Source organism: Lutra lutra, chromosome 1, assembly GCF_902655055.1.
Source record: "Lutra lutra chromosome 1, mLutLut1.2, whole genome shotgun sequence".
Taxonomy (NCBI): domain Eukaryota; kingdom Metazoa; phylum Chordata; class Mammalia; order Carnivora; family Mustelidae; genus Lutra; species Lutra lutra.
The window spans coordinates 77,920,884-77,946,105 of NC_062278.1; the positions used below are offsets into that span (position 1 = coordinate 77,920,884).

The 25,222-nt window shown below is 41.6% G+C and overlaps 1 protein-coding gene across 7 annotated transcripts in view; it reads left to right on the plus strand.

Annotated features, from left to right (window-relative positions):
• MED12L (mediator complex subunit 12L) overlaps nucleotides 1-25,222 on the plus strand; it is a 333,058-nt gene that overhangs the window by 16,237 nt on the left and 291,599 nt on the right. For all 7 annotated transcript variants that reach the window (XM_047727957.1, XM_047727948.1, XM_047727968.1 and 4 more), the window contains exons 3-4: nucleotides 17,725-17,829; nucleotides 24,203-24,394. In XM_047727957.1, the coding sequence (XP_047583913.1) occupies nucleotides 17,725-17,829; nucleotides 24,203-24,394 (297 nt within the window). The remainder of the gene's footprint in view (nucleotides 1-17,724; nucleotides 17,830-24,202; nucleotides 24,395-25,222) is intronic.

The window sequence follows — 25,222 nt, forward strand, 5'->3', positions numbered from 1 at the left end:
TTGGAGAGACCAGGGATATTGCTGAGCAAGACTGACTTGGCCCTGGGGCCAGGGGATTGAGGTCCTCAGGAAAGTGACACTTTATGCATAGTGTTCTAGATTGCTGCCTCTGAGAGAGGTGTGGAGGCAGGACTTTTATGGGGCTCCCTGTTTATCTTGAGTTTTCTACAGGCATTTTCAGAGTCAGTTTTAATGTGCAAAGATTTTCCTCAGCAGGAACAAACTTAGCCTTCAGCCCACATCCAGTGTGCAACAGCTCAGCTATGCACATGCTGCCTTGTTGTCAATTAAAATTTGGTAGAATTTGCTGCTTTCCGTTTCCAGCCATTTCATTCATAGATTAATCTAATGAGGTTGTTGAGATTAGGACCATTTAAGGCATTGGCAGCAGTGAAGAACTAATAAAAATGTATTTTGTCTGAAGTGTCAGATGGGATTTTTTGCTAAGACATGGATTTACATAAAGGTATGGGGGCTCTATCAAAATTATGTCCAAGGCATTGCTAAATAATTTACCTTTCTCCTGAGTTCTGTGAGGAAGGTTAATATTGACATTGCTCTTTTTTTTTTTTTTTTTTTTTTTTTTTTAAAGGTTCACACAATGCTGTGTTACTAGGCAGTATGGAAAATATTTTTGGGGTCAGAGCTGTTCTTACTCCTTGGTCAGTTTTAGATTAAATGGCAGCTCCCTCTTGAAAAAAAGTTTATGAGTTGGATATACTATTTACATTTTGACTACTCACATGGGATTTGCTTTTAAGTTCTTATTAAACAATCAAAATGTTTTTGAAATTATATTTTCATTTACTTAGTACTTGATATATACCTCCCACTGTGCTAGGTGATATGGGGGTGTAGAAAAGAAATAGAAGTCTGCTTCTGTCCCCTCTAGAACAGTGCTTCTCAAAAAAGCTATAGTGAGGGACCAGTTCTTCTTCTTTTTTTTTTAATTAATTTTCAATCTGTTGCAGACTGATAGATTAAAATGACTTACTAGAAAAATACAGCTTGAATGTAGTGGCAATGTCAAATTGCTGTGAAAGTTTCTAAGCTCTTGCAGTTTTTGCAACTTTCTTTTCGAGGGTCAGTAACAGTTGTGGACCACACTCTGAGGCTCTGCTCAAGAAATTAACATCTGCTTCACTGATACACACAAAACATTTAGAAAGTGGTGATGTATTAATTTACTTTAAAATGGAAGACTAATGTGTACATTCCATATGGTGTGTAAAGTGCCACATCATGTCCTGATATCCAGTGTTGCTTATGTTGGTTATCCTGAGTGAGTTGCAAGTTTGGTTTTATGCCAGCCTGACAAACACCTCTAAGGTGGGTACTGTTATCTCCTTTTTACAGGTGAAGAAACTGAGGCGTAGGGTGTGGGGGGGTGCACTGACTTGTTTGAAGTCAGTTGGCTGCATAATGACGGACTTGCAGTTGGACTTCTGAGCCCATGTTTTGCAAGGCTAAAACTGCTGCACGAGTTTAGAAAAGAGAGGTTTGGAATGCTTGGAGGTTTCACTGGAGAGTAGGGTGTGAGGGGCAGGATCTGAGTGAATGGGGACAGGTTGGGCCCTTTCATAAGAAAAAGCTGAAGGTGGGAAGAGTGGAGAGGCGCAGGGGAAACGAGGGTTGTAGTGCCTCTGAAGATCAGGCTTGGAGTCCCAGCCTGTTGGGCTCTGGGGGTGGTGAGGAGCTCATGTGGTCCTGCTGTCGGATTTCTCTCGCTAGCTCATGCCTAATAAATTCTAGTGGGGGAGAGAGTGGGTCTGGGAGGCTGTGAGGGAGGTGGCTGTAGTAACCATGGCTTGAAGTAAAAAGAGCCGGACCAGTCAGGGCTTTAAACAGGATTGGAGGAGAATTGGCAGTTGGTGACAAATTGGTCCAAGGCAACGAGAGGACTGTGGAAAATGCTCTGATTTCTCGGACACCCAGCTGGGACAGCCAGGATGCTAGGTCCTGTTGCTCGAGGACCTCCATGTAACATATTTTTGTGCTGTCTCAGTGATGGGATGGCTATCTAGAATGACTTGATTGCTGAGGGGACTGAACCCTAAGACTCTCCTCCACATTCACCCTGTGACTTCCAGCCTGGACTGGCCAGAAGGTCTTGGAGGGGCTTTAGCTTATACTGCGTGTCCCATGCTTTAGGTCTTACCTTCTGTACCTGTTTTCACCTCTTCCTAGGCCGCTTCGGTGGTGCTTAATCACCAGAATTGCTTGGATGGTTGGCTAAGCTCCTTGGAAGAGGTGGGGATGAGCAAGCCTCCTAAAAAGTAAAAAGGGTAGAGTCTGAGAGATGTTAGCAGAGGTTAGCTTTCAGACAACACTTGCAGAGGTGGACGATTGTCTTCTTGGCTCAAAGTTTAGCTTGTTTCCCAGTAATTGACCCAAAACAAAGGAACAAAATTGCCACCATTACCAACAGAAAAGGGAAACTCCCAGTCTCTCTCCTTTCTCTTCCAGGCAGGAAGGGTGATCTACAGTTTCACCTGATTTTTCCTACACCCATTTGATCTGTCTCACTCAATACATTTTCCTTTTTATGAATTAGCAGTTCCTTTGGTAGAAATTGCACAACGTTCCTTCTTCCAGATGTGTGCCTAACATGGGGTCAGTGGTGTGATTAGGTGTGAGACAGAGGGATAAACAAAATAAGTCAGGTTAGGGGGTAGGTGTGAGTTGCTTCACTGGACAGTTAACTTCAGAGAACAGAAACCGTGGCTTATGTTTATGTTCTCTGCCCTCAAGTTGCCTAGCGCAGCGGGAGGCAGATTCCAGTACTAAGTGAAAAATATGATTTACAGGATGAGTTTACCTGAGATGTGAATGCAGTGCGGGAATGGTATAGGACTGACTTACCTGAGCAATGGGGGCTCTGAAGAGAAAACTGTCTTTTGAAGCTGCCTTAAATACAATTCTGGGTGGGCTAGACTGCTGGACGCATTACTTTTCCTCCTTTATAATTATGCAAATCTAAAAGTCAAGTATTCTTCTTTGGCAGTTTTCTTAGTTTTTCTGAGAGCTACATCCAGGTGTTTCATATTGGAAGATGACATGCATTTGAATTTGATTTGAATATGAATTAATGGATACAATTATTTAGATAAGAGGGGAATAAATGTTAAGTGTATTTAGATATAATTTGAATCAAAGACTCTCCTACTTTTTTTTTTTTAAGGATTTTATTTATTTGAGAGAGTGAGAGAGATGGAGCAGGAGGAGGGGCAGATGGAGAGGGAGAAGCAGACTCCTTGCTGAGCAGGGAGCCTGATCTGGGGTTTGATTCTGGAACTCCGTGATCATGAGGTGAGCCACCCAGGCGTCCCTCCCACTTTAAAATGAGGTGGGACTTCCTGTCTCACCAGGCCACTGTTGGGTAGATAGGATGAGGGCTGTTACGGGGAATTGACATCTCTAGAAACTGCATGTATTCAACTCCTTGGTGGACGTTTCCATCTATTTGCTTGGAGAGTTCCTGAGTACCTGGTCATGTATATGATTTGGGCCTAAATATGCTGGCTGTACAAAGGACCTGTAATTATAATGAGGATGATTTGATTTTTAAAAGGCTTAGTTTAAGGGGTGCCTGGCTGGGCTCAGTCAGTGGAGTGTGTCTTTTGGTCTCGGGATTTGTGAGTTTGAGCCCCATGCTAGGTGTAGAGAGTACTTAAAAATAATAAAATCTTTAAAAAAATGTATGTATCTGTTACTGTGCTCAGTGCCTCACATGATTTTCACCTTTTCTTTAAAATGGGCGTGTGAGGGCGCACCTGGGTGGTTCAGTGGGTTAAAGCCTCTGCCTTCGGCTCAGGTCATGATCCCAGGGTCCTAGGATCCAGCTCTGCATTGGGCTCTGCTCAGTGGGGAGCCTGCTTCCTCCTCTCTCTCTCTGCCTGCCTCTCTGCCTACTTGTGATCTGTCTAAATAAATAACTAAAAATCTTTAAAAAGGAAAAAGAAAAAGGGCTTGTGAGGTGGGTGCAGTTACATCCCTTTCACAGGAATGGGAGCCGGGATTCCAATGTAGTTTTGTTGACCCACACTGGTCTCTCCGAAGGTCTCATTGTTTTGGGGAACACATTGTGTCTACTGGGGGCCTGATCCTCACATGGCCACTTAACCTAACTCTGAGCCCCAGTTTCTCACTTTGTAAAATGAGGGCCCTTCGTGTCCAAGCCACTTGGTTATGAAGATGACCACGAATAAGCTGCTTCATGGCAGCGAGTGCTAGCATTCTGTCCGTGATTTCTTGTTTTCCCTTTTGGCCTCCTTCTCTGTGTGAAGGACTTGCTGTTTTGTGTTGAGCTCCCCTGGTCCCCCCAGTTTCTGATTGATGGCCTGCAGGTGGGTTTGGATGGGGTGAATATTAATAGCCATGTAGATGCCGGTGGATGTAAAGAGCTGAGTTTCAGATGTGGCTTTGATGCAAATGTGGCCCTGGTGTTGGAGATGGTGGTGGGGGTGGGGGAAGTGCTAGGTTGCCTTTTAGGGGAGTCTTGCTCCCTTAAGTCAGTTTGGTTCCTCCCTTGGCCCTCTCAGGAGGCCCTGGCACATTTTGGCAACAATGGGGGACCTTCCCCTTCTTTTTTTTTTTAAACTTCTCAGGTATTATATGACACCTTAATTAGAAGAGATCCAAATTAATCAGTCCCTATTTCTGTGGTGTGGGAGGCTGGCCTGCGTGTCCACTTATCCAGAGCCCAGTGATACTGTTGTAGAATCTTCTCAACTATTGTAGACTCTGGACTGGTGGTCCTCTTGATGCTTCCAAGAGGCTTGGATCCTGATGTTGGAGGGTAATCTTGCCATGAGGAATAGAGCAGCTCTTCCCTTTCCGCTTTCCCTGCATGTATGTATCTTTTCGTTTCCCAGGGCTGCTGTAACAATATCACGAAGTGGATGGCTTCACACAATGGCAATTTATTCTCTAACTGTTCTGGAGGCTAGAAGTCCTTCTTAAGGCAGGTCCGCACCTGGAAGCCCCTTGTTTTCTGCAGCTTCTGGTAGTCCAGGCATTCCTGTGTTTCTGCCTCTTTCTGGCCTCCATCCTTTCTCCTGTAAGGACACCGGCCGGCTGTACTGGATTCGGACCTACCCTCATTCTTTATGCCTCATCTTAACTCAGGTATATCTGCAAAGACCCTATTTCCAAATAATGCCATATGCACTGGTACAGGGTTAGGACTGATATATCTTCGGGTACACGAGTCCACCTGTAACAGTGCGCCTACAGGACCTGTCCCTGGATCGTCCTCCACACATCCCTGGTTGGTCTGGGACTGGACTTCGGCTTCTGGGTCCTGGCTCAGGAGACCCTAGGTGTCCCTTTTCTGTTTTTCTAGGAACCTCAAGCTAGCAGCCATCTTGCTTTTCTCCTGTTAAATCTTCTATCGGATTCTTTCTGGTGCCATTAAAACATGCGCAAGGCCCTCCCATCTTAGATCTCCCTCTACCCCATGGCCCCATTTTCCCATTTCTTTCCTCCTCCTTTTTCTCCAAACTATCTCTTTTTTCTCCAAAAGTATCTTGTGTGCTCACTGTCACTTCTTCCTCTGGTCATTCCAGTCTGGCTTCTGCCTTTATCATTCTACCTAGACACCCCTCACTGAGGTCACAAGTGACAGCCACGTTCCCAGTGGCACTTACTCATATTGATCTCTCTGTTGGTGAAGCAGTGTCTTCTCTCAGCTTCTGATACAGCATTGCTGGTTTCCTTCTCTCTTTGGTGATGACATGTCTCCTTGAAGGGTTTTCCTTCCCTACCTGCCACTAAATCAGAACCACTGTTTTCTCACTTTCTCTCTCCTTAGGTGCTCTCGGCCGCACCCCCAGGCCTCAGTTACTACCTACATGCAGACAACTCAACCTTACAGCACCAGCCAAGACTTCTCTGCATTCTAGACTGGTATATTTAAGTGCCTATCAAAATATTGTGTCTCTTTTCCTCCTTCAAACTTGAGTTTGTTTATTTATTTTTAAAGATTTTATTTATTTATTTGACAGACAGAGATCACAAGTAGGCAGAGAGGCAGGCAGGAGGAAGCAGGCTCCATGCTGAGCAGAGAGCCCGATGTGGGGCTCAATCCCAGTACCCTGGGATCATGACCTGAGCCGAAGGCAGAGGCTTTAACCTGCTGAGCCACCCAGGCGCCCCCATACTTGAGTTTAAAACTGAACTTGTGACCTGCTCTTCTTCCTTCCACCCCGCAACCCCCAGCCCTGCTTACCCTCTCTTAAGAAATATTGCCATCCCAGAAATGTGGGGGATTTTCTTTTTTGATAATCTCATTCTTTGTCATTTCATCCAACATTTCAACAAGAAGTCCAGTTACGTAGCCCTCCTAAGTAGCCGTTTTTATTTCCTTTTTACCTTTTATTTCCTCTCTTCTCTCTACCTTCCTTCTCTACCCCTGTCACCACCATCTTGGTCCTAGCTACCATTATCTGATGTCCTGACTCTTAGGGGAGAGTCTGCTTACTAGTTCCAGTCCCTTTGCCCTGCAGTCTCCCGTTTAATCTAACCCCCTCCCATTGGTTATACACACTGCAGACCTATTCAGATGGGATGATGTCACCTCTGCATAAAAACCTTTACTATTCTTAGGATAAAGACCGAAGTCCTTCACTTGGTTCATAATAACCTGTGTGATCTGTCCCCACCCATAGCTCAGCTTCTCGTCACAAATGAGTCCTTTCTGCTTCTGCATGATAGCATTCTTTCATTTTCCCAGCCCCATAGGCTTTATACATGCTGTTCCTATCCCTCTTGTTAGGCACACGTATGCCCATGATTCCATGATTGCTATGCCTTTCTGATGCATTGATCCTTTTATCATTATGATTCTTCCTACTTTATCTTTGATAATGCTTTTAATCTTGAATTCTACTTTGTCCAATATTAATATAGCCACTCAAGCTCTTTTAGGCTCATTGTTTGCATGGTATTTATTTATCTTTTTCCATCTATTTACTGTCAACTTATTGTCTTTACATTTATTTTTTAAGTTATTTTTGTTTATTTTTTATTTTATTATTATTTTTAGTGAATTCTATGCCCAATGTGGGGCAAGACTTCCAACTCCAACATTAAGCACCACATACTCTCCTGCCTGAACCAGCCAGGTGTCCATCTTTACAGAAGTGAACCAGATAGTTGGGGTTTGCTTTGTTTTTTAAAGATTTTAAATTCCAGTGAGTTACTATCTAGTGTACTTTTAGTTGCAGTTTTACAACATAGCGAGTTAGCACTTCTGTGCAACAGCTGGTGCTCATCACAAGTTCACTCCTTAATCCATCACCTATTTCACCCAACACCCGCCCCCCTTCTGGTGACGCTCAGTTCTCTATGGTCAAGGGTCTGTTTCTTGGTTTGTCTCCCTCTCTTCCTCTTTTTTTCTACCTCCTTTGTTCATTCGCTTTGTAACTTAAATTCCACATATGAATGAAATCAAATGGTATTTGTCTTACTCTGACTGATTTACTTTGTTTAGCATTATTCTTTCTGATGCCATCCATGTCATTGAAAGTGGCAAGATTTCATTCTTTTTTTAATGGCTGAGTAATATTCCATTCCTTCTATCTGTCTATCCCACATCAACTTTATCCATTCATCAGTCAATGGACACTTGGGCTGCTTCCATGGGGTTTTGCTTTTTTATGTATCTGACAGCCCCTGTCCTCTCATTGGAATCTTATTCCATTAAATTTTTTTTTTTTTAAGGATTTTATTTATTTATTTGACAGAGAGATCACAAGGAGGCAGAGAGGCAGGCAGAGGTGGAGGGGGTGGGGAAGCAGGCTCCCTGCCCAATGCAGGGCTTGATCCCAGGACCCTGAAACCATGACCTGAGCTGAAGGCAGAGGCTTAACCCACTGAGCCACCCAGGCACCCCTAGTCCATTAAATTTTAATTATCATTTCATTAATAATTTGATATGGTTGGATTTAGGTATAACATTTTATTTTTTTTCCTGTGTCCCACTTTCTTTTGGATTATTAAATTATTTATTATAATTTTAATTTACCTATTGATATTTTAGTTATACCTCTTTATGTTGTGAGGTTTTGTTTTGTTTTGTTTTTGGTGATTGTTCTAGGAAGTATAATACATGTCCTTAGCTTTTCATAGTCGTAGAGTTAATACTGTACCACTTCATGCAAATTGTCACCCTTACCATTATATGGTCCTCCTCTTAACTCAGCTAACTCCTACTTCTCAGACAGAGCTCAGCTCAAAGGCCCCTTCTTCAGGGAATTCTTGTCTGATTTCTGAGACTGTTAAGGCCCTATTATGTGCATCCTGAGCAGGTGGAGGTTCTCTTTGGGGACATTTATCGCTTGTAATTTGCTCACTATGGAGTCCCCAGTACTTAGCACAATGTTGTATATTTATTTATTTGTTGATTGAATGAAGGGGAGCCCTGAGTTGTGGTTTGAATAAGGCGAAAGATTTCATGATAATGTACTCCAGGGGATGGGAAAGGCATTACGTAAGGCTCCGAGGCTGAAAAGATGACTTATGTGGGGAAGAGTATAATAGTCAAGTAGATTAAATGAGTTAAAATATAAAAATAAAATATAGCTCTAAGTTTTTATAACCATAGCCAACATTTATAGGGCACGTAATACGGGCCAGGCACTGTGCTAAACTCTTTGTACATTTTATCTTATATAACCTCAACCCTGTGAGTTATTCTTGCCTCATTTCAAAGGAAGCAACTGAGGTACAGAGAGGTCAGTTACCTTGTTCCCCATCACAGGTAAGGGCTCTGCATTCAAACCCAAATCAGTGTGAGGATGGAAGTGAGACTGAGAGGAGGAGCTTGATTGTTCAAGGCATTTAACGCCTCTCTGAGGTAATTGTGTTGTGATTTGAAGCCACAGTTAGGTGGAGAGAAGGCCTGCAGATGTCCCTGAGGGTTTGGAGGGGGTGGTGTTAGATGCTTCCATTCTTTAGCCCCTTCTGGGGAACAGAAGGAACTACGTGGAAAATCTTCTGAGGCTTGTGAATAAGGGAGGGCAGAAAAGAACACTTGTTTGAGGAAGATTCATCAGGGCCTGTGGGCAGGATGGATTCAGGTAGAAACTAAACAGAGGAAGGGAAATACATGAGTAGCAGTAGCCAGGCCCACTGTGATGGCTGTAGCCACAGTTTAGAGAGGCAACTGTCATATTTTAAAGGAATAGATATGAGACATGTTTTGACAGACCTGTGGATAGAATTGGTTAGGGATGAGGAGAAAAAGATTATTTCCCTATCTTCTGGGTCATTTGTATCTGCCAACTCTAGGTGTTGCCTAAAGACCATTAAATATATCCATGCTGGGGATTATCACAGCTTCATTTCTCAAACTGGGATCTGCAGACGTCCTCAGGGGTCTGGGAGAATGCTCTTTTCAGGGAGAGTTGGGCAAGGCTAGGAAAAATAGTTTTAAAGCTGTTTTTTAAAATTTTGTGTGGGTTAGACCATAGCTAACTTGTCTGCCTGACTGGCAAAGGACATTTTTCTATTTCTGTGGCATTGTCATTCCTGGTGGACATTTTTGTCCAATTCATTGAACAGACATTGAGTTAGTGTGTTAGGCACTAGTAGGTGACTGAAGAGATAAGGCATGTCTGCATGTGTTCTGTGGGTTAGATGAGAAGTCTGGGGGAGCTTTAGTATGTGTGCTTGCGCATGTGTGCATCTGTGTATGTGTTTGCATGCATTTTCTGCTTTTGAAAAGGTCATTGAAAATTGTCATGAGTTACCGACTGACCGACAGGCCCACCGACCAACTTACCTACCTACCTTCCTTTCTTTCTAAGATTTTATTATTTACTCATTTATTTAGAGAGAATGAGCACGAGCAGGGGGAGGATCAGAGGGGGAGAGAATCTCAAGCAGACTCCACGCTGAGCATGGAGCCCCATGTGGGGCTCAATCTCACAATCCTGAAATCATGACCAGAGCTGAAATTAAGAATTGGATGCTTAACCAGCTGAGCCACTGAGGGATTCCCTCCCTCCCTTCTTTCCTTCCCTTCCTCCTCACTGTCTCCCTCTTTGAGAGCACTTGCACAAGTGGGGGGCGGGCAGAGGGGGAGAATCTTCAAGCAGACCCTGCCTGAGAGCAGAGCCGAACTGGGGGCTCCATCTTAGGACTCTGAGATCATGACCTGAGCTGAAACCAAGAGTCAGTCGCTCAATTAACTGAGCCCTCCAGGGGACACTTCTTTTTTTTTTCTCTTGAATGAGAAGGAGCCTACTTACCCAGTTTCCAAACTAGCATGTTTGTTTTTCACTTTCCCCGTGAAACATTTTATTGAAATTAAAAGATTGCTTTGAAAGTGATCCAAAACACAAGATTATTCTCTGAACATAGTTCAAGGTAAATGTGTGAGGTTTATGGAGGCATTTGGATTTCACCCAAGGCCCTGAAGTTCCAATTTTTGTGTTAGTATAGAATATAAAAATGCAGAGTGAACCCTGGCCTTCTGTATGAACATGGGACAATTTCTAGGATTTTGTTTGTCTCTGGGTACCTGTCTCCTGAAAATTGCTTTAAGGCTTACTATTTTAGTAGAAACCAATGACAAGAGGTGTGAGGAGAGTCCTTCTTTCTCCATGTTGAGGTTGCTTTGGGACCAGTTCTGTGTTAAACCTGTTGAAATCCATACGCACTTTGGTCTGGTGTGCTGCTGCCCAAGGCTACCAGGTGAGGACTGAATTTATATTCTTAGCCAGCATTGTCTCTTGGCTGAGTAATTATTAGGTGTCACACATGTGTACACAAAATTTGCCCTACATTTAAAACTCTCTGAATTCATGGGTGCCCCCCTCCCCCCCAACAGTTACTTCTTTTTTTTATTCCCCACATGGTACAATGTGAAATTCTTCAACCTTTTACTAAGGAGTCCTTTTACTGGAACAGAGTTGGCACTGCTGATCTAGTGCCCAGAATATAAGCCTGAGAATGAGACCCTGATTAATGGTGGGTGTGCCCCTAAGTTTTTGGGGTTTTAGTTGTCCCACCTTTGCAGATGGGCAAAGTAGCAGCTGATGGTTTTTTTGTAAGAATCATTGACTAGGGGTGGTAGAGCTAGTTGAAATCTCAGTAAGAGCCATTGTGAGAATTTTGGTGGTTATCCTCTTATTTAGAAAAATCTTTGAAGAGGTTCAAGGCTAGTGCGAGAGGTAGCTATTTGTGTCCTATACGGATTCTGGCTTGGGGATTTTAGAGGCATGCTGTTCCAAAATCTGGACTCTCTCCCTTCTATTTTTGCCTGATTAGATTTGGCAAAGGCCTTCAGAGCAAAGCATCATAAAAGTTTGAGTTTGTGTAACACACATTACTTCTTGTTCCGCCTCTCATTGCTGCTGAATGCTGTGAACTCTCACCGTCCTGGCCTATTTTCCCCATTTGGGGTCTACAGACATCCTCAGGTCAGAGAGAATATATATATATATATTTTTAAATGGGTCTGTTGGTGCATTAGCAGAGGTTGAGAAATACTGGCTAAATGATAGTAAATACCCTGGAATTTGAATCTTACTTTTAAGTCATTGTTTAAATTCTAGCCCAACACCCTTTTCAGAAACTTTTGGAAATAAACTATCAGGCTGCTTATTTTGATTGTGATGCTTTGAGTTTTATTCCCTTTCCCTTAGTTTCTCTAGGAAGCTGACATGACATTTTGTATCAGTAAACCTCGAATGCAAGTGACTTTGAAGCTTCTGTTTTGGCTGTTTGCTTCCTGATGTAATCGACGGTGGCCTTGGTGTTTTTATTCATTGCAGGTCTGTGAGAAGCTAAAGGAGTGAAAGAGGAAACTTCATGCACTGGTTTCCTTCCAGGAGATAGATAGATATATATATATATATATATATATATATATATATATATATATATATCTATCTATCTATCTATGTGTGTGTGTGTGTGTGTGTGTGTGTGTAGCTTTGTATTTGTGCCTTTGTGGTGAGGGAAGGGAGATGTGGCAGAGAATTCTGACCAGTCTTTTTTTGGACATACAACTTCCTCCTGATGGTGAGTAAACACTGATGCTGGGCCTGGAAGCCCTGGTTTTCTAGAAAGCCACAAACTCCAGATCTTTCTATTAGTGGTTCTCAGTGTGTGGTCCCTAGATCTGCAATACTTGGTAAGTTGTTAGAAATTCAAATTTTCCGGCCCCACCCCAGACCTACTGAATTGGAAATTATGGGGGTGGGGCCCAGGAAGCTGTGTTTTTACTAACCCTTCAGGGGATTCTGATGCCGGCAAATGTCTAAAAAGCCCCTCCTAAGGCCAGGTCTTTTCAGTTCCTGAAATGGACGCTGTGTACATCTGAGTGCTTACTGCACCTTCAGGCTATCTGTTCCTTTCCTGAGCCAGAAATGGGACAGAAGCGATAACACTAGTAGTAATGGCTGGCTGTTTTCATATAGCATGGTGGGTCTTTGGAGTCCTTTACTACCATATGATCTTGGGGTGGTTAAGCTCTCTGCCTTATTTCCTCAGCTGGGATGTGGAGCTGTCCCTCTCTTATCAGGTGAGGACACTGAAGGACAGGAACGGTCCCGAAGGTTGGGTAGAGCCCCTGTTCCTGCAGCTGGAGCTTCACATTTGGACAGTCTGATTGCAGACTCTGAACTCTCACACACCCTCTCATGTCCCTCCTATGTGCATTTCCAGCAAGTGCTCCTCCAGCCTTGCCTGCACCGGTAGCCGAGTGTCCGTATCCCAGTCTGAGTCCTCAAGGTGGTGGGTGGACCGCTGGACCCGCACATCCACTGTGCTGTGTCCCACCACGGGCAGGGCTCTTGCTGACACTGAATTGTGAAACTCAGGGTTTCCTAAACGCAGAGCTTCCCGGTCCCGTGGCAGGGGCAGGCCTTTCGAGGGTAAAGGCAGCCCTCTCGTCTCGGTGCCCAGTCGGAGTGGTGTGGAAGCCTATGGGGGCAGTGTCAGTTGTTGCCGTGTTTGCAGTGCCAGGACCGTTTAGTGGGGAAGCGCACGTGTGCTAGGTGGACTCAGAGTGGACAGTCCGGCTCAAGGGAAACTTGAGCATCCCACTGGGCTGTCACATGTGCCACTGGACCATCTAAATCTCATTATTTTCCCTTTCTATTCCAGGTGGGAATCTGTTTACATATGATCTCAAAGTACTTTTTTGGGCAGGATTTTAACATACATTTACTATATACTGTGTTTCTGAGGACTATAACTTAGTATTAATATATGTGGAGATTTATTTTATTAGTTTGAAACTTTACTAAGAATTGACCTTTTCAGAAAAGTTGTATCATGCTGTTCTGGCCATTTTTTTTTTTTTTTGAAGATTTTATTTATTTACTTGATAGAGACAGAGCATGGGTTTGAGCACAGGGGAGAGGCAGGCAGAGGGAGAAGCGGACTCCCTGCTGAGCTGGGAGCCTGATGAAGGTCTGGGGCTCCATCCCAGGACCCTGAACTCATGACCTGAGTCAGAAGGCAGACACTTAACTGACTGAGCTACCCAGGCGTCCCTGTTCTGGCCATTCAAAATGGCAATAGAACACAAATGACGCCTGCATTTGTAGTTACTTCACTGTGGTGATTCAAGGAACAAAACAACAATTTCTTCTTTTCCTAGGGCCCCACTTCTCAAAGTTTAAAGTGCCATGAATTACCTGGGGATTTGTTGCACTGCAGAATGTGTGATTGGGGGATTTGCATTTGCATTGTGATTGAGATTTTGCATTTTCAACAAGCCCTACATGATGCCACTGCTGCTGGCTGCTGGCCAGTGGAGTGAGCTTTGAATGGTGAAGGTCTAGTGTTGTATGCCTGAGCATATTCAAGTACCTGTGTTATAACTTACTTCAGAAAAACATTTTAGAGTAAGGGCATTATATTGATTTAAAAAAAAAAAGATTTTATTTATTTATTTGACAGAGATCACAAGTAGGCAGAGAGGCAGGCAGAGAGAGAGGGGGAAGCAGGCTCCCTCTAAACAGAGAGCCAGATGCAGAGCTCGATCCCAGGACCTTGAGATCATGACCTGAGCCAAAGGCAGAGGCTCAACCCACTCAGCCACCCAGGTGCCCCCATTATATTGATTTTTTAAGAAAATATTGGTATTGGACAGTTACTGTTTATGAAATTTCGTTTCCAACTCAGGTAAAGGTATTGTAATATATATATATATATATATAATATATATATTTCCTCCCCCCCTCCACCAGGATGGTGCTTTGGGTAGGTGGGGTGAGAGCCACTGCTGCGTGATTAGGAAGATTTATCATAAATACAAATGGAATTATAGACCCCAAAGTCAAGGGAAAGTAATTCAGGATGTTTATTATGCTAATTGTTCAAAACAGGTTATCATTCACTTATTTGTTTTCTTTTCTTTTTTTCTTTTTTTTCCCCTAAGTAGGCTCCATGCCCAATGTGGGGCTTGAACTCATGGCTTGAGACTAAGAGTCCACACTCTACTGACTGAGCCCCTTATTTTTTCAACAAATATTTATTGAATACCTATGTGTGCTTTGTGCCAGGCACTGCTCTATGTACTTGGCATGTGTCTCTGAACGAAATAAAGATCCTTGGTTTCATGGGCCTTATGTTCTAGTGGGTGAAACAGACAATCCTTACATTGTAAGTACAGGGCATTTTAGGTGATAAGTGCTATGGATTATTGGAAGATTAGGAATGCTGGGGGTGAAGAGAACAGGGTGAGCAGTCCACTTGTAAATAAGGTCATCAGATTTCTCATTGAGAATATGAAATTTGAGCAAAGACTTCAGGTGGTTATGTAGTTGGCCATGAATACCAAGGGAAAACAAACTAGGCTGAGAGAACAGACAGTCCAAAGGCCCTGAGGCTTGAGGCCATCCAGCAGGCTTGCTTGGGGGAACTGCAAGGAGACCATTGTGGCTGGAGTAGAGCCAGCTAAGGGCAAGTGTGGTTAGGAATGAGGTAAAAAAGGTAATAGGGGCTGGATCACACAGGGCCTTGTAGGACATCATAGGACCTTGCTTTTACTTTAAGTTGAGAAGTTAATGCAGGTTTTGAGAAGGAATAACATGATCTTGTTTTTTTTTTTTTTTTAATAAAGATTTTATTTATTTGACAGAGATCACAAGTAGAGAGAGAGAGAGAAAGAGAGAGCGCGAGAGGAGGAAGCAGGCTCCCTGCCTAGCAGAGAGCCTGATGTGGGATTCGATCCCAGGACCCTGAGATCATGACCTGAGCTGAAGGCAGAGGCTTAACCCACTGAGCCACCCAGGCAGAAAACTGATCTTAAGTTTTCTAAAAAAATCTCCCTGTGGCTGCTGCATTGAAAATGGCTTTCGGTGGGGTAATGGTAGAAGCAAGAAAACCAGGTAGGAGCCATTGCAGTGTCCAAACATGAGATGATGGCGGGGGCCCTGACCTGGAGAGGCCATTGGTGGTGGTGGGAAGGGGGGTCGGATTCTGGATGTATTTTCGTGCAGTTTAGAATACAAGATAAATTTCTCACAACTCAAGGCTTCTAGTAGTACCTGTGTGGATCTTAGTGTGAGGAAAATCTGATGTGGTCGACAAATAAGTAACCATGGTTCCATGTTCTTTTCCTTCCGAGGAGGGTGTCTGCATTGCGTGTAGGCGTGCCCGTATTTGCAGGGCCCGGCTTGCCAGGCTGGAGGTTAGCCATTGGTATGCTGAGCTGCCGAGTTAGAGTACCTTTAGAACAGAAAGTGCAGCAGCACGAAATGGGACTAACTGGTCCTGAAAGCCTCACGCGATTCCTCTTGATTAGGCCAGAACGTATTTTTAGTAAAAACGTATGCTGTTACTCAATTAATGTTTCTTGTAATACTCTGATGGTGAATCAAAGATAACAATTCAATTTTCTCATCCCTTTCCCTGTCTGATCCCATTTGTCCCTCTTCTTTCTGAGACTCCGAGACTACAGAAATTTTGTTAGCTCACTCGCTTTAAGTTGACTAACACCTTTCTGACTTCAAATATGCATTATGTCATTTTGCCCTAGATTTTCAAATAATTGGTTTGAAAATGTGGGAGCAGTTTGAGATGTGTTGATAGGTGTATGCAACTCATTTTCTGTGCAGGTCACGATTTCAGTGACCTTCGTGCTTGGAGGAGACTTGATTATCATAGAGCTAAACTTCCCGTAGCGGGGTCTTTTTGAAAGCTTGCCAAAACAGTGGCTTGCCAAGATTTTAGGTAGAGTACACACACAATTAAGTAAAGTTACATGGCACGTCTCCAGGAGACCTTGGCTCTCATCCAGGCTGACCTTTCAGGTGCTTATATGTCATAAACTATTTTGTCCTCAGGCTTCCTGCTTAATCACAGCAGTGATTTTGATTATTTGCTTTTTTTTTCCTTTCTTCAGTTTACACTTGCAGCAATTACTTATGAAGACGAGGTATATATTCTTATTCTTGTGCTGTGAGCAGCATTACCCCAGCAGTTACTAAACCTTTTCTTGGCTTAGAGTGATGGGGAACAGAAGGTAGCTTCATTTACTCAAACCTTTCCCTTGTATTCTTTCAAGTCTATATTTTAAGAACTCTGATTTAGTTCCATAGCTGAATGATTTGCACAGGGCAAGGTCTTTTTTTTTTTTTTTTTAAAGCCTTGGGCTATTTCTGATGTGTTGTGACCTTGGGAAGAAAAGTTATCCTGTATCTATCCAGTAGGAGATGTTTTTAAGGAGGTATGAGTTGTAGCTATGTATTTTTAGACTACATTTTCATATGGCATTTGTACTTTGGTGGCATGGAGTTATGGAAATTTCTCTTCCTAGTCTTGGGTTGAGAAGACTGGATTTCAGTGCTGGCTCTGTCCCGTTACTGTGCTGGCTTAGTGAGCCTCATTTTTCTGATCTGTAAATGGGCGTGAAGATACATGTGTACATTTACCTTAGAATTTGGTAAAGATCAAGTGAGCCAAGGTGTATGGAAGAATTTTGCAAGCCCTATACTTCCCTTCAGATGCTGTTGGTCATGGTGCTGTGGTTATCACAAAGCTTGTGCTTATGAACCCTTCATTTCTGTCTTTAACTTGCTGTGGGGTCATGGATAAGTGGAGTGAGCCATTTTTCTTGAACATAAAATGGGGATGTGTATAGGGGCTGGCAGGGAAGGGAGAGCCCAACCATGGGATCTCTAGAAACAATTCTAGTTTACAAATTCTGTGACTTTATGTTTGTGCGTGTGGGGGGGATTTTAGCTCATTTTTTACTTTTCCCAACTTATTAGTTAAAAATTTTAAACTTAACAGAATGAGAGAACAGTATAATGAGTACCCACATGCCCTATATTCAAGTTAACAGTTGTTAATATTTTGCCACATTTATTTTTATATCTCTGTACATTTGTGTATTGATTTTATTTGTTTACTTATTTGTTTAAGATTTTATTTGTCAGAGAGTCCAGAGCACACAAGTAGGGGGAAGTGGCAGGCAGAGGGAGAACCAGGCTCCCCATGGAGCAAGGAGCCCAATGTAGGACTGCATCCCAGAACCCTGGGATCATGACCTGAGTTGAAGGCAGATGCTTAACCGACTGAGCCACTCAGGTGCCCCTGTGTATTGGTTTTAAATCTTCAGTTTCTGCTCTCTTTGGTGTGTTTTCAATAGTTCTCTTCCACAAAGTATAGCATAGTCTGTCATTACTCAGCCTGCAGTATGCTGGGTAGAGTTAGAGCTTTTATGTCTCTCTCATTAATTGATAACCTTTTCTTGAACAGGATGAACTTACTGCTGTGAATGTAAAGCAAGGCTTCAACAATCAGCCAGCCTTTACTGGAGATGAACATGGCTCAGCCAGAAATATTGTAATTAACCCATCAAAGGTAATGCAAATTGTCTGTTTCCTAAAACTTCTGAAAAAGTGTGTGTGACACCCTTGATAGTGACTGTTGATAAATTAGTGTTATTTAAAACCACAATCCATATTCAGAATTCTCCAGAATATCTTGTGTAAGGTCCTGCCCTAGGACCCAATCAGGGATCATGCATTGTATTTGGGTGTCCTGTCTCTTTCATCTATTTTTTAAAAAATATTTTATGTATTTATTTGACACAGAGAGAGGGAGAGATCACAAGTAGGCAGAGCTGCAGGCAGAGAGCGGGCAGGAAGCAGGCTCCCTGCTGAGCAGAGAGCCCGATGCGGGACTTGATCCTAGGACCCTGAGATCATGACCTGAGCCAAAGGCAGAGGCTTAATCTGCTGAGCCACCCAGAGGTCCCTCTCTTTCATATATTGTAATCTGGTACAGTAAATAGTACTACTCTCCACCTTTGCTCATGTTGTTATTTTTGGGAGGAGGAGAGGCTTTCAGAGCTTCTGTCCTGTTGTCTTTTTTCTTTAAAAAAAAATTTTTTTTTTTAAAGATTTTATTTGAGAGAGAGCGAGTGAGCACAAGTAGGGCAAGGGACAGAGGGAGAAGAAGCAGGGTCCCTGCTGAGCAAGGAGCCTGATCTGGGACTGGATTCCAGTACCCTGGGATTATGGCCCAAGCCAAAGGCAGATGCTCAGCCAATTGAGCAACCCAGGCGCCCCCAGTTATTTTCCTATATTCTAATCCTGCATTCTAGGTTTGTCTTACTGTTTTTTCATGATAAGATTCAGGTTATATATTTTTGGCAAGAAGACCATATTGTATATCAGAAGACATGCAGTGCCAGTTTGCCCTGTTATTGGTTGTACTACATTTGATCATGGAAAGTGGTGTCTGCTGTCACTTTACATTGTAAAAGTAGTTGTCTTTTCCTTGTAGTAATCTCTGTAGGGTGATACTTTGAGACCAAACGAATATGCTATTCTTCGATACAATTTCATCTTGTGATTGTATCATCAATTGATAATGCTGGCTGAATGAGTTATTTTTCTGGTGGTTGCAGAATGCTGCTTTTCTGGTTGTTCTTTCTCATACATCTATTAGTTGGCATTCTTTTGTGAAATGACACCCCATTTAAAAATTTATTTCTATTTTTTATTATTTTGTTTTTTTTTTTTTTTTAAAGATTTTATTTATTTATTTGAGAGAGAGACAGTGAGAGAGAGCATGAGCTAGGAGAAGGTCAGAGAGAGAAGCAGACTCCCCGTGGAGCTGGGAGCCCGATGCGGGACTCGATCGCGGGACTCCAGGATCATGACCTGAGCCGAAGGCAGTCGTCCAACCAATTGAGCCACCCAGGCGTCCCTTATTATTTTGTTTTAAGTAGGCTCCACGCCCGATGTGGGGCTTGAACTCCTCACCACCTTGAGAGTAAGAGTTGCATGCTTTCACAACTCAGTCATCCAGGTACCCCAAACAGTTCCATTTTTCTTTTTTTAATGTAATCTCCACACCCAATATGGGGTTTCAACTCAGGACCCTGAGATCAAGAGTTGGATGCTCTACCCACTGAGCCAGCCAGGTGCCCTGACATCCCATTTTTTTTTTTTTTAAAGATTTTATTTATTCATTTGACAGATCACAAGTAGGCAGTGAGGCAGACAAAGAGAGAGAGGAGGAAGCAGGCTCCTGCCGAGCAGAGAGCCCGATGTGGGGCTTGATCCCAGGACCCTGGAATCATGACCTGAGCCGAAGGCAGAGGCTTTAACCCACTGTGCCAGCCAGGTGCCCTGACATCCCATTTTTTAGTACCACTTTGAACTCCAGGACTCTTTAAAATTTGATGTGTCATCTTTTCTCTTTTTGATGTTTAAATTATCTCTCACTTGGCCAGGGGGCGCCTTTAACCTACTTCTTGGGTGCTTTTGACATCCCCATCATTCTTTGAGACTTCCTTACCTTTGATACAATAACATATTACAGATTCATGTTCTTTCTGTGCGGCAGCCCAGGGCTGGAGACTTGGCATGCTCCTTGCAACCAGAGTATCATAACTTCTAGGTCCTTTCAGTGGACAGAGATGGGAAACAACGTAGAGGTTTGTTTCTTCTCTTCTCCTGTTTTCTCTCCTTTTTCTTCCTTCCTTGCATCCATCTACCTGTGCTTACCCAATACCCCAGGTTTTTTTCTCTTTCCTGTTCCATCTTTGTATCTCATTTCTCCCAAAGTGAGGACCCTTTAAGTAAATTCGATATATTTATTTATTTACTGTCTTACAATACACATAAAAAAGTTCCAGAATAAACTATAGTAATGCTACTCCAAGCACAGAATTACTATGGAAAATTTATAATTTTCCTTTTATACTTTTTGTCATTAGACTAATTTTCATTACAGTATATAGTCAGAATGTTGTGTTAAAATTTTTCTTGAATTAAATCTCTTCACTGTGTTGTTATATTAATAATCAATATGTAAGTGGAATTATTTGCTCTTTTTGTATTCTTTTAAGGTTTGGTTTTTCTCCTCCTTTTTGAGTTATTTTTATTTTCTGAATATTAAAATACTTTTATTAAATTGAAAGCATTTTACAAACAAAATCAAACAAATATACTTTCTCTCCTTCCCCAGAGGTAACCACTGTCAGAGATTTGTGCATGATTTAAGATCTGTGTGTGCACATGTACACATAAACACAAGTATACTCGACAATTTGCTAATCAACTGAAATACATAAACAATGTGAAAGAAAACAGATGCATTTTCTGCAGATAACCCCATCAACCACAGTATTTTTAGTTTTTTCCAGTTTTCATATACTTTTTAACATCACAACCATAATTATATCTATGTTGTAATTGGTTTTTCTTTTTTTTTTTTTTTAAAGATTTTATTTATTTATTTGACAGAGATCACAAGTAGACAGAGAGGCAAGCAGAGAGAGAGAGGAGGAAGCAGGCTCCCTGCTGAGCAGAGAGCCCGATGCGGGACTCGATCCCAGGACCCTGAGACCATGACCTGAGCCGAAGGCAGCGGCTTAACCCACTGAGCCACCCAGGCGCCCTGGTTTTCTTTTTTTAAATTGTGGTAGAATATATGTAATATGAAATTTACCATTTTACCATTTTATTTTATTTTACTTATTGGAGCCTAACACAGGGCTTGAACTCATGACCCTGAGATCAAGAGTCAGATGCTGAACCACGCAGGTGCCCCTTAACATTTTAAAATGTACAGTTCTTTGGCATTAAGTGCATTCATATCGTTCTGTAACTTGTCACCGCCATCCATCTTCAAAACTTTTTTGTCTTCCTACTTTTTTTTTTTTAAAGTAGCATTATTTTGTATGTGCTTTTCCTTTAGGCTGAAGTATTCATATTCATAATTAATGGACCGATAACATTCCATCATTTATATGCTGTAATGACTAGAAACTGTTGGTATATAACAAGTAGCCTGTTGCCAACTTCTTATGGTTATTTATGAAAAGGGTATAGTCATATTTGAATGTATAGCTTATGTTCTTTTGGATAAATTTTCAGAAGCATACTTACTTGGGTAGTAGGCATTTTAGTCTGTTTGGGCTGCCATAACAAAATACCACAAACTGGGTGGCTTAAACAACAGAAGTTTAATTTTCTGAGAAAAAAATTTATTTTCTCACAGTCAGGGTGGCTGGTACTCCAAGATCAAGGTTTCAGCAGGTCTGGTTTTTTCTGAGGGCTCATTCCTTGGCTTGTGCAAGCCTGGCCTCTTGCTCTGTCCTCACAGGGTCTTTTCTCGATGTGTGTATATTGGGTGTTTCTTCTTACAAGGACACCAGTCCATTGGATTAAGCCCTGCCCTTATGACCTCAGTTGACCTCAACCTTTTTAAAGGCCCTGTCTCCAAATACAGTCACATTGGGTATTAGGGCTTCAACATCTGAAGTTTGGGGGAACACAGTTCAGCCCATAACAGTACGAATGCTGTGTGTCTCTTGATGTGAGCTGCCAAATTGTTCTGTTGTATCAAGTTTTATGTCAATTTAAATAACTGAATAAATGGAAATAACACCCATTACAGCTTCTGCTGCCGATCCTTCCTGTGAGATTTACTCAGGGATTCAAACCTTCTGAAGGGAATTTGAGCTTATAAATATGGAATACATGAACTATAGTGTAGTCCCTAAACTTTTTTCCATTTTCTTCTGAAATGAATTACTTTCAAAATCGCTTTGGTTGGATGGAAACAAGTTTTAAATTAAACTTTATCTCTCCTACCTTGTCTGAGGGAGTGCAAATTGGTATGAAGCTTATGGAGGACAATTTAACAATGCTGATTGAAATTATAGAATTGTACGATCTGTATTCTGGAAATTTATCTGAAATCTGTAGCTGTACATGTGTGAGATAACAAACAAGTTATTCATTTTAATGTGATTTGTAATAGCAGAAGTTTAGGGAAAACACTCCAAATGTCCAGTTACAGGAGTTTGATTAAATACAATGTGGTACACCCACACAGTACATTTGTGAAAGTTAACAAGAAATTCTCTGTATACAGATGTAGAAGGCTCTCAGACGTTTACTAAATGTACACAAAGAGGTATACATGTAAAAAAGAGAAGTAATATATTCGTGTTTGTGTATGTTATTCAACCGAAGAAACACTGGAAAAGACATAAGAAACTAACCAATGTGGTTACTTGGAGAAGTAGGCATTGGGACTTGGGGAATGAAGCTCTTTACTTTTTTAGGTTTGGAATAATGTGAATATAAAATTCAGTGCATGGTTATGTTTTGTTTTGTTTTGTTTGTTTTTTTGCTTTCTCTTTTTATTAGGGAATTTTGACTTGGTTTGCAGTGTGCAGTGGTTCCCGAGGTTTGTTAGAATGTAAAATGCACATACAGTAACACGTTCCATTGTTATTAAATACAAAAATTATAGTTGTATAGCAGATTGCTGACTACTTTTAAAAAAATCTTTATACTTTTGTTTATTATGATTAAAATACTCCTATATAATTGCAAGTAAGAGACTTTTTAAATTTAAACAATCGGTGTAAGTAGGGGTTTTAAGTTCTTGGTATAAAGACCAAATATTGATTGAGAGATTTAAAATTAAACAATTTGCTGTTGGCTGCTTTTTCCTAAACAACTGGTTTTGCTAAGTTTTTGCATTTGATTTAGTTCCTGTTTAAACATTTTGCTAACATTTTCTTAAGAAAACACACCATGAAGTTTGTTGGGGGGAAAAAAAAAACAAAGCTCAGATCTTTTTTTCCTAATTCTAATTTTTTATTACCGTATTATATTAAACACACCAAATAGACTTTTTTTTTATTGTCCATAAATCACAAGGGTTGAGGAATGCCCGTTCACAGTAGGAAAAAGTGTACTAGCTTTTTACCCTGGTAGATAAACGTGACTAATTGTTTACAACTGTGTTCCAATCTACACACTAATTGTTTCTTGACTCATGAGCAGTAACTAAGGTAGTGATTCTTATTGTGCTTCACCAGGATAGGTATTTTATTTTAATCATGGTTGTCACTGTCTGCTAACCTTACTTGTTGTTTCAATCATATTAGTAAACAATTCCCAGGGAGTGAAGTAGATTCTTGGATATTCCAACAAGTTTTCTGTGGATTCCCTTAATTTTTAGTTATTTATCCCTTTCCTTCTTCGGCCTTTCTTCCTCTTTTGTCCTCCTTTAGTTTGATTAATATGAAAATACTGCAGACATTCACAGGAACCCCCTTTGCTACTTTATTCCATTCAGAGCAGGTAACACTAGCTTTCTCTTGAAACCTATGTACTCCAGAAATTGGCAGTCCAGTTAAAAATGTTGAATACTTAATTTAATTGAACTGTTTGTAATTTTCCATTTAAATAAATTTTCTAAACTCTTTTTAAAAGCACTGAGTATAAATACAGAGTTTTCCTTTCCAAAAAATATATGCTATTAAGATGAAACCAGAAAAAGAATGATTACTGTGTGATTACTAGGCTTTCTGCTCTTGTGTGCAACACCTCTCAGGAAATAACATTCTCTCCAAATGTGGATGTAGTCTGAAAAAGAAGTACAGCTGAAGATTAAAGCAGAACCCATTGTCTTGAAATTTATTCAGGATGTAATTAATTTCATCTTCTCAGAGATTTTCAAAGGCTCTTCTTTTTTCCTTGAACCACTTGTTAATAGTGGAACAAAAATGCTGTGGGAGTTTTTGCATTATGTTAGAATAAGGAAATCACAACTCTTGGCTTCAAGGACTTAAATTGCCATTTTATTTTCTCATGGGCTGCTTAAAGATATTCTCCTAAAGCAAAAATAAAATACTACTATACATTACTAACATACATACTGTCTTCAAACAACTTCTTTTTTTCTCTCGTTTCCACAGATTGGAGCTTATTTCAGCAGTATATTAGCTGAGAAACTAAAGCTTAACACTTTCCAGGACACCGGAAAGAAGAAACCACAAGTTAATGCTAAAGATAATTATTGGCTGGTTACTGCTCGATCCCAGAGTGCAATTCATAGTTGGTTCTCTGACTTAGCAGGAAATAAACCACTTGCTATTTTGGCAAAAAAGGTATCAAGTCTTTCTTACATTGTTTTAATTATGGTCTTCTCTAGAAATCACGATGTTGGAGCTAATGTCCAAGTATATAATTCTTTCCCCCTGTTCTTTCAGTGTCAGGTACACTGTACCAGGTGTGTGCTGCACATGTGCTGTTTCTCCCTTTATTTGGATGGCAATGTGGTTCCTTGCACATCTTGACCTAAACGTTCCACACAGGAAGCAATTTATGTGGACTTTATTTATTTTTTAAGATTTTATTTATTTGAGAGCGAGAGTGTGAGTGAGCAAGAGAGCAAGTACAAGCTGGGGAAGAGGTAGAGGGAGTGGGAGAGGGAGAAGCAGGCTCCCCACTGAGCAGGGAGCCGGAAGTGGAACTCAATCCCAGGACCCTGGGATCATGACCTGAGCTGAAGGCAGCCACTTAACTGACTGAGCCACCCAGACGCCTCATGTAGACTTTGGGTAGACGAGTTTTTTATTTTATTTTATTGTTTTTAAAGATTTTATTTATTTGACAGAGAGAGACACAGTGAGAGGGAGAGAGGGAGAAGCAGGCTTCCCACTGAGCAGGGAGCCCGATGCAATTCGGGGCTCCATCCTAGGACCCTGGATTCATGACCTGAGCAGATGCTTAATGGCTGAACCATCTAGGTGCCCCTAGACAAGTTTTTTATTTTATTTTATTTATTTATTTAATTTAATTTAATTTTTTTTTTTTAGATTTTATTTATTTGTCAGAGAGAGAGGGAGAGCGAGCACAGGCAGACAGAGTGGCAGGCAGAGGCAGAGGGAGAAGCAGGCTCCTGCTGAGCAAGGAGCCCGATGCGGGACTCGGTC